Here is a 14,212-nt window from a genome sequence, read left to right on the forward strand (position 1 = left end):
AGTGCTGTGGCATAGTGGGCTAAGCCTCCACCTGCAGCGCCAAAAGCCCACATGGGCTTTAGTTCATGTCTCAGCTGCTCCTTTTCCTATTCAGCTCTCTGCTAGACCCTAGGAAAGCAGTAGAAGATTGCCCAAGTGGTTGGGCCCCAGAACTCCGGTAGGAGACCCAGAAGAAGCTCCCGGCTCCTGGCTCCAGATTGGACTGTTGTGAACCAGCAGACAGAAGACCTTTCTCTCTGTCTCTCCCTCTCTCTGTCTGTAACTCTATCACTAAAATAAATAATAAATAAAATATTTATTTAAAAAGAAAAGGATGTCAGGGACATTGTTTTATGCCTTGAGGAGGTATTTGAACTTTGTAAAATAAATCATAGTTTTGCATTATATGATCAGCAATGGTTCATGGTTGCTTAAAAATCATATTCCTCGTCCTCCCTTTATTCTTCCCAGGGTGGAGTGAGGCAGGTGAACTCAGTAATGTTAATTTATAATAAGTGCCTGGTGATTCTTAACAAATTAAAGACTGTAGGCTACTTTTTAAGCAATAGGATAACTTTGAACACAAAAAGTTGATAGTTATTTGCTGAATCCCCGAGTCCTCTATTAGATTGTAAATTCCATGGCAGTAAACAATGTGATTGTTTTGTCCTTCTGTTTACCATTGTAGTAAAGTGTGCCACCAGTGTTGCTGTAAAAATAACCTCTTGAGGAAATGCATAAAGCTAGAGATAAGAAAATAGACATGGTCTAGAAAAAATTCAAATGTTAAATAGATGTAAATGGAGTTTGATGCACAAGAATGTGTGTGAAAAGTTTTAACCAGAAAACTAGATGGTTTTTATTAAAATGCATGTGTGTGAGCCTGAACTAGACCAGATGAGTGACAAAGATTGAGGATATATTATACACTGCATATTGTAAAAAGATTCCAGGACAAGTATACAGTGCAATCCTAGATTAGACTTGATGTTGCAGAAAGATAGCAAAGATATTCCAAAACTCCATAGTTACCAACCTTTCAAGGTAGATGAAGAATGACCAATCAAGCCCAGAGCATCAGGAATCAAAGACTCAGAAGGAGAACCCAAATGAGGAGGGTTAGTGAAGATTTCTCAAATGCCTCATATATTTTGTGTATTATTGCAGTCTATTAAATTTGTCAAATAGGTCATTACAGAACTAGGTGAAAACTATTGCAACAGAGTATGGAACCCCATAGTTATAGATTTTTAGAAGTGATATAGAATGCATTCTGGAGAATGTATTTTTAGGCTAAGAACTAAACGATGAGGCAGATAATAAACGCAGAGGCAGGTAATAAAGGTAATAAAGGCAGGGAGGAATGCAGAGATTGCTTTCCTCACCCCTAATGTAATAAAAATCTTCTCTGGTGTTATTCTTTCAATTAAGGTAACGTTAGTTGCTCTAACATAGGGGTCAGTGTAGTTTTTCTGCAGAGACAGCTAATGAGTACTTTGGCTTTGTGGGCAGTACTTTCCCCATCACAGTTAATTCAGCTCTGCTATTGGATAAGAATAGTATAGACAATAAAAACAAATGTGTTCCAACAAACCTTTATTAAAACAGGCAGGTTTGATAACCCCCAGAGGCACAGTTTGTTGATTTCTGCCCACAAATGGGTAAATTCTTAATCTCAGTGGCTTAGCAGGCAGAAGATTATTTTTATTGTTTTTTTTTTTTAAAAAAAGATTATAAAAGGAAGAGAGAAGGGGAGAGACAGGGAAACAGATCTTCCATCCACTGGTTCACTCCCCGAACAGCCACAATTGCCAAGTCTGGGACAGACTAAAGCCAGAAGATAGGAATTTAACCCTGTCCTCCCACATGGGTGGAAGGGGTACAGGTATTTGGACCATCGTCCACTGCCTTCCCAGGAACACAATCAGGGAACTGGATAGAAAGTGGAGTAGCTGGAACTCAAACCAGCACTCCCATAAGGGACACAGCTATCTCCACGTGGAGGCTTAAGCCCCAGAAGTATATTTCTCATTATAATAATCCTAGGTAAGGGATGGAATGGCAAAAATGTGAACAAGGGGCCGGCACTGTGACTTAACAGGTAAAGCCACACTTGCAGTGCTGGCATCCCATATGGGCACTGGTTTGAGACCCAGCTGCTCCACTTTCTATCCAGCTCTCTGCTGTGGCCTAGGAAGGCAGTGAGAAGATGGTCCAAGTGCTTGGGCCTCTGCACTCTTTCATGCTCTGTGTAACTGTGACTTTCAAGTAAAACAAATAATCTTTTTTAAAAAATGTGAACAAACACTGGCAGAATTTCTGCTCTGGGGGTTTTAAGGGTGTCCTGCTTTTGGCTCCAGAAAGGAAAAGTGAACATGGAGTTCATTGGTAGGTTTTGTGGCTTTAAGGAGCACCAATAACATACACTCATGTTTCATTTACTGAAACTCATTCATGCAGCCCCACGCAAATGCCGGATAAGGTGGGGAAACAAGGAGAACAAGAATATGGGGACAATTGTTGTGGTATAGTAGGTAAAGCCACCACCTGCAATGCCAGCATCCCATATGAGTGCTGATTCATGACCTGGCTGTTCCACTTCCAATCCAGCTCCCAGCTAATGGCCTGAGAAAGGCAGCAGAAGATGGCCCAAGTGCTTGGGTCCCTGCTACCTATATGGGAGATCTGAAAGAAGCTCCTGGCTTCTGGCTTTGGCTTGGCCCAGCCGGCCATTGTGGCCATCTGGGGAGTGAAACAAAGGAAGGAATACCTCTCTGTCTCTCCCTCTTTTTCTGTGACCCTGATTTTCAAATAAATAAATACATCTTAAAAAAAAAAAAGAACAAGTAATGAGAATGGAAAACCTAGAGCAGAACTTTGGATTTTAATTATTTGATCTTTAAAATATCTGAAATTTATTTAGGAAGAATTTATATTTCTGAGTTAGTATGGACAATTTGTCTTAATATCATAGCTAATCATTCCTTCTCCAGTAACTGTAAATGCTACAATATTGTATGCTAAGTTTTATCATATGCGTCAGCCTAACTTGTCAATTACTACGCTTGTTTCATTATGTTTTTTTTAAGCTTTTATTTAATGAATATAAATTTCCAAAGTACAGCTTATGGATTACAATGGCTTCCCCCCCCATAACTTCCCTCCCACCCACAACCCTCCCCTTTCCCACTCTCTCCCCTTCCATTCACATCAACATTCATTTTCAATTCTCTTTATATACAAAAGATCAGTTTAGTATATATAAAGTAAAGATTTCAACAGTTTGCACCCACATAGCAACACAAAGTGAAAAATACTGTTGGAATACTAGTTATAGCATTAAATCACAATGTACAGCACATTAATGACAGAGGTCCTACATGATTTTTTTTTAAAAATTGATTAATTTTCTATGTAATTTCCAATTTAACACAAAGGTTTTCTTTTTCATTTTCAATTATCTTTATATACAGAAGATCGATTCAGTATATACTAAGTAAAGATTTCATCAGTTTGCACCCACACAGAAACACAAAGTGTAAAAATACTGTTTCAGTACTAGTTATAGCATTACTTCACATTGGACAACACATTAAGGACAGATCACACATGAGACGTAAGTAAACAGTGACTCCTGTTGCTGACTTAACAATTTAACACTCTTGTTTATGGCGTCACTAATCTCCCTGGGCTCTAGTCATGAGTTGCCAGGGCTATGGAAGCCTTTAGGGTTCGCTGACTTTGATCTTATTCCGACAGGGTCATAGTCAAAGTGGAAGTTCTCTCCTCCCTTCAGAGAAAGGTACCTCCTTCTTTGATGGCCCGGTTCTTTCCACTGGGATCTCACTTGCAGAGATCTTTCATTTAGGTCTTCTTTTTTTTTTTTTTTTTGCCAGAGTGTCTTGGCTTTCCATGCTACAATACTCTCATGGGCTCTTCAGCCACATCCGAATGCCTTAAGGGCTGATTCTGAGGCCAGAGTGCTGTTTAGGACATCTGCCATTCTATGAGTCTGCTGTGTCTCCCACTTCCCACGTTGGATCATTCTCTCTTTTTGATTTTATCAGTTAGTATTAGCAGACACTAGTCTTGTTTGTGTGATCCCTTTGACTCTTAGACCTATCAGTGTGATCAATTGTGAACTGAAGTTGATCACTTGGACTAGTGAGATGGCATTGGTAGATGCCACCTTGATGGGATTGTATTGGAATCCCCTGGCACGTTTCTAACTTCATCATTTGGGGCAAGTCCGATTGAGCATGTCCCCAATTGTACATCTCCTCCCTCTCTTTTTCTCATTCTTATATTTAACCGAGATCACTTTTCAGTTAAAATTTAAACACCTAAGAATAATTGTGTGTTAATTACAGATTTCAACCATTAGTACTAGAACAAAAAAATACTAAAATGGATAAAGTATTGCATTGTACATCAACAGTCAGCACAAGAGCTGATCAAGTTACTGTTTCTCATAGTGTCCATTTCACTTCCACAGGTTTCCCCTTTGGTGCTAGGTTAGTTGTCACCGATCAGGGAGAACATATGATATTTGTCCCTTTGGGACTGGCTTAATTCACTCAGCGTGATGTTTTCCAGATTCCTCCATCTTGTTGCAAAAGTTTGGATTTCACTGTTTTTGACTGCTGTATAGTGTTCTATAGAGTACATATGCCATAATTTCTTTATCCAGTCTACTGGTGATGGGCATTTGGGTTGGTTCCAGGTCTTAGCTATTGTGAATTGAGCTGCAATAAACATTAATGTGCAGATGGCTTTTTTGTTTGCCAAATTAATTTCCTTTGGGTAAATTCCAAGGAGTGGGATGGCTGGGTTGAATGGTAGGGTTATATTCAGGTTTCTGAGGAATCTCCAGACAGACTTCCATAGTGGCTTAACCAGTTTGCATTCCCACCAACAGTGGGTTAGTGTCCCTTTTCCCCCACATCCTCTCCAGCATCTATTGTTGGTATATTTCGGAATGTGAGCCATTCTAACTGGGGTGAGGTGAAACCTCATTGTGGTTTTGATTTGCATTTCTCTGATTGCTAGTGATCTTGAACATTTTTTCATATGTCTGTTGGCCATTTGGATTTCCTCTTTGGAAAGATGTGAGTTTCTTGATCTCTTTGTAGACTCTGGTTATCAACCCTTTGTGTGTTGCATAGTTTGAAAATATTTTTTTCCCATTCTGTTGGTTGCCTCTTCACTTTCCTGGCTGTTTCTTTTGAAGTACAGAAACTTCTAATCTGATGCAATCCCAAATGTTAATTTTGGCTTTGACTGCCTGTGCTTCTGGGGTATTTTCCAAGAAATCTGTGCCAGTACTTATATCTTGCAGGGTTTCTCCAATGCTCTCTAATAATTTGATGGTGTTGGGTCGTAGATTTAAGTCTTTAATCCATGTTGAGTGATTTTTTGTGTAAGGTGAAAGGTAGGGGTCTTGTTTCATGATTCTGCATGTGGAAATCCAGTTTTCCCAGCACCATTTATTGAATAGACTGTCCTTACTCCAGGGATTGGTTTTGGATCCTTGATCAAATATGAGTTGGCTGTAGATGTTCGGATTGATTTCTGGTGTTTCTATTCTGTTCCATTGGTCTATCATTGGTCTATCCATCTGTTTCTGTATCAGTACCATGTTGCTCAGCCCAGCGGTGGGTGACTTTGCTCTCCCAGTAGGTCTTCTGTGTCACATCCACTAGATCCGGAAGAGTTTCCTCTGCAGTTTTTTTTTTCTGAGTCTCTTCCTGAGGCTCAAGTCACTCCACTTTTGTTAAACTATCTTTTTCTAGACTGTTGGTGCACGCCCTCACTCTTCCGCCATCTTGGCTCCGCCTTCTCATTATGTTTTAATCACTGCAGTTTGAACTACTAGAACACAGCCCTTTAATTTTTTCTTTTTAATAAGATTCTCAATAATTTAATAATTCATATTCTTTCTGCTTTTCAGTTTGTAAAACTACACTTTTGAAAATGGCATGAGAATTTTGATGGTTATCACATTGACTTTATAGTTTATATTTATGGTTTATTTAGCAAAAAATAACATCTTAAAATATTAAATCTTTTTCACTAGGAACATAGCATATTTATTCCTTTAGCAAAGACATAAATAGGTGCATGTATTTTTTTGTTTGAATATGTGTGTGTATAGAAACACCTAATTTTCACATTGTCTTTTTATTTAAAAGATTATTTATTTGAAAGTCAGAGTTACACAGGGAGACAAGGAGAGGCTGAAAGAGGGAGAGAGGTCTTCTATCCAGTGGTTCACTCCCCAATTGGTCACAATAGCCGAGCATGTGCTGATCTGAAGCCAGGAGCCAGGAGCTTCTTCTGGGTCTCCCACGTGTGTGTAGGGGCCCAAGGACTCAGACCACCTTCCACTGCTTTCCCAGGCCATACCATAGAGCTGGGTCAGAAGTGGAACAGCCAGGACTCAAACTGGCACCCATATGGGATTCTGGCACTGCAGCAAGTGGCTTTTTCCCGCTACACCACAACACCAGCCCCTCACATTGTTCTTGAAGAGGTTCTATTAGAGGTCTTCTTAGATTTTATGGAGAAGAAACTGTGACACACGTGTGGCATAGTCTATAGTTTTAAAATCCTACTAGTAATGAAAATAAGCAATTAGATATATGAACCAGTGGTTTATACAAGTGACCAGGTCTTTGGGCATCAAGCATGTGGATGGTATTTAAACAAACGAAACTACGTGAAATTCAGACATTCTTCCTGAAAATACTCAGGAAGAAATATTTAAATTAGAATAAAGCAAAGTCCATATGCTACCTCAGGGAACCTCCAAAATCAGAAAGAGAAGGGGATCCATCAAGGTGAAGGAAGTTAATAGAGAATAGAGGAAAATTGGGAGCGCATGGGATCTTGAAACCAAAGAAAGGAAAGTTTTCACAGGGAAGTGAGTGGTCAGCTGTTCAGTACTGCTGAAGGTTTGAATGAGGAAGATGGAGAATTAGCCATGCCATTCAGCACACCAACAGTAACTTTAACAAAGAGCAGATCTATGGAAAGAGACCATAGCTTGATGGTGTGTGGGTTCAAATGTCAATAGTGGATAAGCAGAGGAGACTGCCAGTGTAGACCTTTATTCTCTGAAGAAAAGCTGAAAAAAAAATGACAGTAACTTACAGGGTCTGTAATCATAAAAAAAAAATTTTTTTCCCAGAAACCTTTTATTTAAGGAGTAAAACTTCAAGCATTTCATAAAAACAATTTTAGAAACATGCTGATGCAGTCCACAGGGATGGAAAAATGCAAAAAAAAATGTTGCTAACATTGTCTAAAGAGTGACAAAGCTGTCTTTCTCAGGGGTACCACCATGAGAAAATTTGTAGGCCATACCAAGGATGTACTGAATATGGCCTCCTTCTCTGATAACCACCAGACTGTCTCTGGATCCCGAGATAAAACCATCAAATTACAGAATATTCTGGGTATAGGCAAATACAATGTTCAGGATAAGAGCCAGAGTGGGTGTCTAGTGTCTGCTTCTCACCCAACAGCAGCAATCCTATCATTGTCTCCTGTGGCTGGGACAAGCTAGTCAAGGTATGGCAAGCTGAAGACTAACCCTGTTGGCCACACCGGCTATCTGAACACTGTGACTGTGTCTCCAGATGGATCCCTGTGTGCTTCTGGAGGTAAGGTTGGGCAGCCATGCTATGGGGTCTCAATGAAGGCAAACACCTTTATACCTTATGGAGGAGACATCATCAATGCTCTGTGCTTTAGTCCCAACCGCTACTGGCTGTGCACTGCTGCAGGCCCTAGCATCAAGATCTGAAACTTAGAGGGCAATGTCACCGTAGATGAACTGAAGCAAGAAGTTATTAGCACCAGCAGCAAGGCAGAGCCCCCACAGTGTACCTCTTTGGGCTCGTCTGCTGATGGACAGACTCTTGTTTGCTGGCTACACAGACAACTGGGTGCAAGTGTGGCAGGGAACAATCAGCAGCCGCTGAAACGTGTCTGGCATGACTTTAAAAATAAACTGGCTTTCTGAAGAGAAAGGAAGGAAGGAAGGGAGGAAGGGAGGGAGGGAGGGAGGGAGGGAGGGAGGGAGGCAGGGAGGTCAGGGAGGGAGGAGGGGAGAGAAAGAAAGAGAGAGAAAGGAAGGAAGGAAGGGAGGGAGGGAGGGAGGGAGGGAGGAAGGAAGGAAGGAAGGAAGGGAGGAAAAGAGATTCTGAGGAGCAAAATATTTGGGAGGTCAATGAATCTAGGACCCACAGAGCTGGTGGAGGTTGGCGTTTGAGACAGTTGTAATGCGGGAGACAACTAATGAACAGATGCAGGGGAGTGGGATATTTTAAAAAGGGAAGATGAAAAGATTATGGTTGAATGTTCTGTTCTAATGACTGTGGGACAGCTGAGACTGAAAATGTGAAATAGCTTCTTTAAAATGAGATTAGATTTGGAAAATATAATAACATATCATCTTCAGTAGGTAAGGCTGACTATTGGAACCAAATTGCAATTAATCTGTAAATTGAACATGCTACAGTGAAATTACCAGTGGACTTTTAAGATGTGGATGAAATAATTACATGTTTTTAGGGAAAAAAAGAGGAGAAAGAAGCTAGGACTGAAGAGATAGGAAAATGTAGCTTAATAGAACATAATGGGTCATGCAGAGTATACAGCAAATTAAAGGAACATGAAAAAGTTATTTTAAAATATTGCTGTGTGAAAAAAATGTAATACCTAACCATTTTTCAAATTTCAAAATAAATTAGTTCAGTGTAAAGCAAAAATGAATAAGAAAAAATTATAAAATATATAAATCATAATCAAAAGGGAGAATGGAAAATTTACAGACATCTTCAATTTCTCTTTTATTCATTTATTTAATATTTGGATTTTAGGCACTATAAGACATCCCTATGCCAAGCACAAGTCGAAATATGTCAAAACACCTGTTGAAATATCCAAAATGGCCAGAAAGTGGAAAAAGCGTGAATGTGAATGTGATGCCAATACATGCAAACTACAATAAGCTGGGGCATGTGTCAAGACAGGTACAATAAATTGGGGCATGTATCTGTTGGTCTAAAATTTGTGCACAACTCAATGACCCCTACCCCACGGGAATATGCTTAGACCATCAACTTCAAACTTTATTTTCCCCCGTTCAAAATTTTATTTGGTTTCATTGGTTCACTGTAGACTCCTTAGATTTACTTTGGAGTCAAGTCTCAAATTGGTGATACTCTCTAGACACATTTAACTAAATTCTACATTGGAAAATAGACGATAATTTCAAAAGAAAATGACAAGTAAGTTTAAATAGTGTGAATTACACCCTATAAAATACTTCATGGAGAAAGATTTAAAAGGTATTTGAAAGCATAGTTACATTCCTACAATATTCTATTAAAAGATATACTTTTTACTATATGGTTTTACTGTAAAAAATTAATATATAGCAGAGAGCTTCTTAGTTTGAGGAAGAATGAATTTTGGAAACATTACATGGACCTTCCCTAAAGGGTGAAGTGTGCCAGCACCAGGTGTTTTCCCAAGACCCTTCTCAAGGCCCCCATAACTTCCTTATTCCGCAGGCTGTAGATGAGGGGGTTCAGGGCTGGAGTGACAATCGTGTAGAAAACAGAGATAATGTTGTCCTGTTTGGGGCTGTGGAAGGAACTGGGCAAAACATACATGAAAGTGGCAGCTCCGTAGAACATCCCCACCACTGTCAGGTGGGAAGAGCAGGTGACAAGCGCTTTCTTCTTCCCCTCATTTGTGGGCATGTGGAGCACTGTGAACAGTATGAGAGTGTAGGAGGCAATTATGGCAGCAAGAGGGGGAATTAGAAAGGTCACACCCATCACATACACCAAGAGCTCATACCTGGAGCTATCTGCACAGACCAACTTCAGCAAGGGTGGGATCTCACAGAGAAGATGCCTGATTTTCCTGGCTTTGCAGAAGGGATAGTGCATTGTGTATATAGTATATCCTAGGGCACTGAATAAAGCCAGAATCTAGGATGTGGCCACCATGAGCCAGCAGACCCTTGGTCTCATGTACACCATGTAGTTCAGAGGATGACAAATGGCCACATACCTATCATAGGCCATGAAGGCCAGTAGGAGGTCCTCTGCACCACCCAGTGTCAGGGCCAGGAACATCTGCAGGGCACAGCCTTCAAAGGAGATGATGTATTCTCTGCGCAGAAAATCCACGAGGGCCTTGGGTGTGACAACTGATGTGAACAGGAGGTCCATGAGAGAGAGCTGCCCGAGCAGCTGGTACATGGGCACGTGGAGCCGGGTATCCATGGTGATGACCAGGAGCAGCAGGCTGTTGCTGATCAAGGCCAACATGTACAGGACTGTGATTGTGACACAGAGCAGTTCAGGAAATGCACAGTCATTCAGAATCCCCACCAAGATGAAGTCATGTCCGGCAGTGGAGTTCCATAGCTCCATTCTGCGTGGTGTCTTCAGTTTCCTAGAATGAATGGATTCTCAATGAATGTTTGCTAAGATAGACCCTGGTTTTGTGACATCAGAGTCTCTTCAGATGTTACAAACATGAATCCCACTGACAGCTGTTTTTGCTTCTAGATATCTGAATTTCTGCCTCTTATAAATGTATTTTGATGAGATGTCCATCTAAGAAAATGGATATCACAGCAATAGCTAAACACTATGAGGTCACTATCTGAAAATATAAATATTGCTCAAACATTGCTTAGTACATTTAAATTAAACATTTTATAGCTTCAGGATTACAGAATCTCTTAATATTGAGGGAATATTCTGTTACACATGCTGCTGATTATTCGTGTATCCACACAGGATAATTCTTGACTAATGACTTAAATATTCAACAAGCTCTCTGCATATGCCATTTATATAAAAAGAGAGATAATGATAATGATACATACGTGAATGGGGGATCCAAAAATATGATAAGAGATGAGGACCTTCCCAGAAAGTTTGGGGCATTACTATTTGGGAGAAATGATGTAAGGCAGTGAAAGAGCATCTATTATATTCTGTAACCAGGCCACATAATCTTGTTTTGTCTAATGCCTTTGATATGCACTGTCCTTTTTGTAGCTCTGCACTGGATAGAAGAGCCACAGGGATAAGGAGAATGAGATTTACTTTTGGAAAACTGCTGCTGGTGTGTAATGCTTAGTACCAGGGAGAAGACAATAAATGGTAGGGCCTAAGATTGACAAGAGTTAATATACTACATGATGAAATCAGACAAGTAGAGCCAACTCTGAGCATGCAGTTAATATTTGCCCCGCAAAATATTTCCCCATATCATAGCAAATATACTTTAACATTTCATTAGTTTCTACTGGCCTCTTTTGAAATCATTAGTACTTTAACAGTTAAAGGATATGAGAGCATTCAGGAAGTAAATCATCAGTTTGCATTCGTCATTTGATTGGTGCAAAATGCATTACCAGAGGTCTATATTGTCCACAGGTACTAAAATAGGAAACAAATAACCAGGCCTGGACTGTAGCACAGACACTATCAGTCCAAACTGATTCTATTGTCATGTTCAGAAAACAAATAAAAGAGGAATCAGGATGGGCTAAGCAGCCCAAAGTACTAGGGAATCTGGAAGACAGAAATGTTGAAGTTCTTGGGGTCAGTTTTGGCAAAGTCCTTACTTAAGCAACGAGAAGCCCAGCTTCCTGGCCACCCAGACTTTCCTTGAAGGTTGGGGGTATCCCAGCAGAAATGTGGATGGAGGACGTGTCTATTCAGCAGTTTTCAGATGGTTTTAAGTTTTGCTATGTTAAATATCTGAGGAGTGCAAGTGAGCTCAGCTGCCAGGGCCCTTCTATTCTTTCCAGTCATCTGAAAATCTTCTCTGGAGATGGCAGTGGATAGACATTGACAGTCAGTCCAGTCCTTGGGTAGTTTTCTGCAGAACAAGAAGATGGCTTTCCTGTTCTTGTACCTGTGAGGAATGAGGAGAAACAGCTTCCATCATGTTGGCTAGGCAAAGAGCCCCACTGCTCTCAAGCGGTTTTCAGAAAGAGCTGTTAGATCCACATGCTCAGACTTTCCCTTATTTTTGTGCATCTGGAGTGAAGATGGAAGCTGCAGGATTCTAGAGGAAGTAGATATAGGAAGAGGTGCCCAGAGGTGATGCTGCCTTGCCCCTCCTCACTGTCCCTGGAGCTAACAGTGAGGCAGGGCTTTGTCCTGAGGGAAGCTTCCCTGTTTCTAATCCCATGACCAATTCCTTCTACTCTGTTCTATTCCTATCTTCAGAAAGACTTACCCTCTCATCTGGAATGGCCTCCTCTGAAAATGCTGGTCCAGGAAACAGAATGTTAATGAACCCTCTGGGATGTGTTTCCTGGCCCTAGATCCCTATACTCTTTCTTCTCTCACTAAATGAGCTCTGGGATCCTAGGGAAGCACTGGTGGCCCATTTCTTTTTTTTTTTTTTAAAAGATTTATTTATTTATTTGAAAGTCAGAGTTTCATAGAGAGAGAAAGAGAGTCAAAGAGACAGAGAAATCTCCCATCCACTGGTTCACTCCCTAGATGGCCGCAACAGCCATTGCTGCGCCAATCCAGACAGGAGCCAGGTGCTTTCTCCAGGTCTCCCACGTGGTTGCTGGGGCCCAAGGACTTGGCCAACTTCTACTGCTTTCCCAGGCCATAGCAGAGAGCTGGATTGGAAGTGGAGCAGCCGGGACTCAAATCGGCACGGATATGGGATATGGGCACTGCAGGCACTGGCTTTACCCGCTACGCCACAGCACTGGCCCCTGGCCCATTTCTAAGTTACTAACTGAATAGACCAGCAAGCAAAGATTCCTTGTGCAGCCAGCCCTGTGCCCCAGATCATAAGTAGATCTGGCTTCTGTGGGATGCTACGTCCCTTCTTTGTGGCCTTCTTGGTCTGGACTATTTGTAGGTCCATATGACTAATCCCTGAAAGGACAGTGAATGTGAGATCTTTTCTTTAGTGGCCTGTGGCAGCTTGTCTGTGACTGTGCATGTGTGTTGGTGTTATGTTCATTGTCACCAGTGATGTTTGAAGAAAGCTCAATTTTCTAAGTATTGAGCAAGGAAATTATAAACAGATTCACACAGTACTGCAGTGGTATGTACCAGTATTCATGAAAATCATATAAATGTTCCCAGGGATAAAAGCAGATTAAAAGGATAAAAGCGGGTTGTTAGTGGCAGCAGTAGGATATGGGAAAAGCAACTTAATAAGCACTGAGGAAATATAACTTCACATCTAGAAGTATGACATAAAAACAAAACCAAAGCAACTTACCCCCAAAGGCTCCCAATAAAATGATTTCAGGGGCCAGTGCCATGGAACAGTGGGTTAATCCTCCGCCTGGAGTGCCGGCATCCCAGATGGGCCCTAGTTCTAGTCCCGGCTGCTCCTCTTCCAATCCAGCTCTTTGCTGTGGCCTGGGAAAGCAGTAGATGGCCCAAATCCTTGGGCCCCTACACCTACGCAGGAGACCTGGAAGAAACACCTGGCTCCTGGCTTCAGATCGGCGCAGCTCCGGCTGTTGCAGCCATTTGGGGAGTGAACCAGTGGAAGGAAGGCCTTTCTCTCTGTCTCTCCCTCCCACTGTCTGTAACTCTACCTCTCAAATAAATAAATAAAATATTAAAAAAAATGATTTCGTTAGAAGAAAAGTGATGCTTAGGGATAGGTACAATAACGGAGCAATAGTAAGCTCAGAAACTGATTCAAAAAGTGGAAAATTTCTTTCTATAAAATAATAAATACTTTTATATTTTTAAAAAAGAGACTAAAATATCCATAAAAATGATACTGACAGTGGAATTTTTATGCATACTTAAAAGCTATACATGGAGCTTTCACTTTTAATTAATACTAACTCTCAAGGTCAAATAGTGTGTGTTTGCCCTAGAAAATTGTCTGACCCTCCATGAGCCTATTAAATAATGTAGCAAACGGCCAGCGCCATGGCACAATAGGCTAATCCTCCACTTGCGGCGACAGCATACCGGGTTCTAGTCCCAGTTGGGGCGCCGGATTCTGTCCCGGTTGCTCCTCTTCCAATCCAGCTCTCTACTGTGCAGTGGAGGATGGACCAAGTCCTTGGGCCCTGCACCTGCATGGGAGACCAGGAGAAGCACCTGGCTCCTGGCTTCGGATCAGAGTGGTGCACCGGCCGCAGCGGCCACTGGGGAATGAACCAACGGAAAAGGAAGACCTTTCTCTCTGTCTC

The 14,212-nt window shown here is 41.3% G+C and overlaps 1 protein-coding gene and 1 pseudogene across 1 annotated transcript; one reads left to right on the forward strand and one right to left on the reverse strand.

The window, feature by feature from the left end:
* The first annotated feature begins 2,449 nt into the window (after positions 1–2,449).
* LOC133763773 (small ribosomal subunit protein RACK1-like) lies at positions 2,450–7,964 on the forward strand (annotated as a pseudogene).
* Positions 7,965–8,896: 932 nt separating this feature from the next.
* On the reverse strand, positions 8,897–11,708 carry LOC133764469 (olfactory receptor 2AG1-like). Its single transcript, XM_062198148.1, is given in 2 exon segments — positions 8,897–10,455; positions 11,642–11,708. A coding segment is annotated over 1 exon segment (951 nt). The 5' UTR covers positions 10,434–10,455; positions 11,642–11,708; the 3' UTR covers positions 8,897–9,482.
* Between the last annotated feature and the right edge of the window lie 2,504 nt (positions 11,709–14,212).

Source organism: Lepus europaeus, chromosome 7 (genome assembly GCF_033115175.1).
Source record: "Lepus europaeus isolate LE1 chromosome 7, mLepTim1.pri, whole genome shotgun sequence".
Classification (NCBI taxonomy): Eukaryota; Metazoa; Chordata; class Mammalia; order Lagomorpha; family Leporidae; genus Lepus; species Lepus europaeus.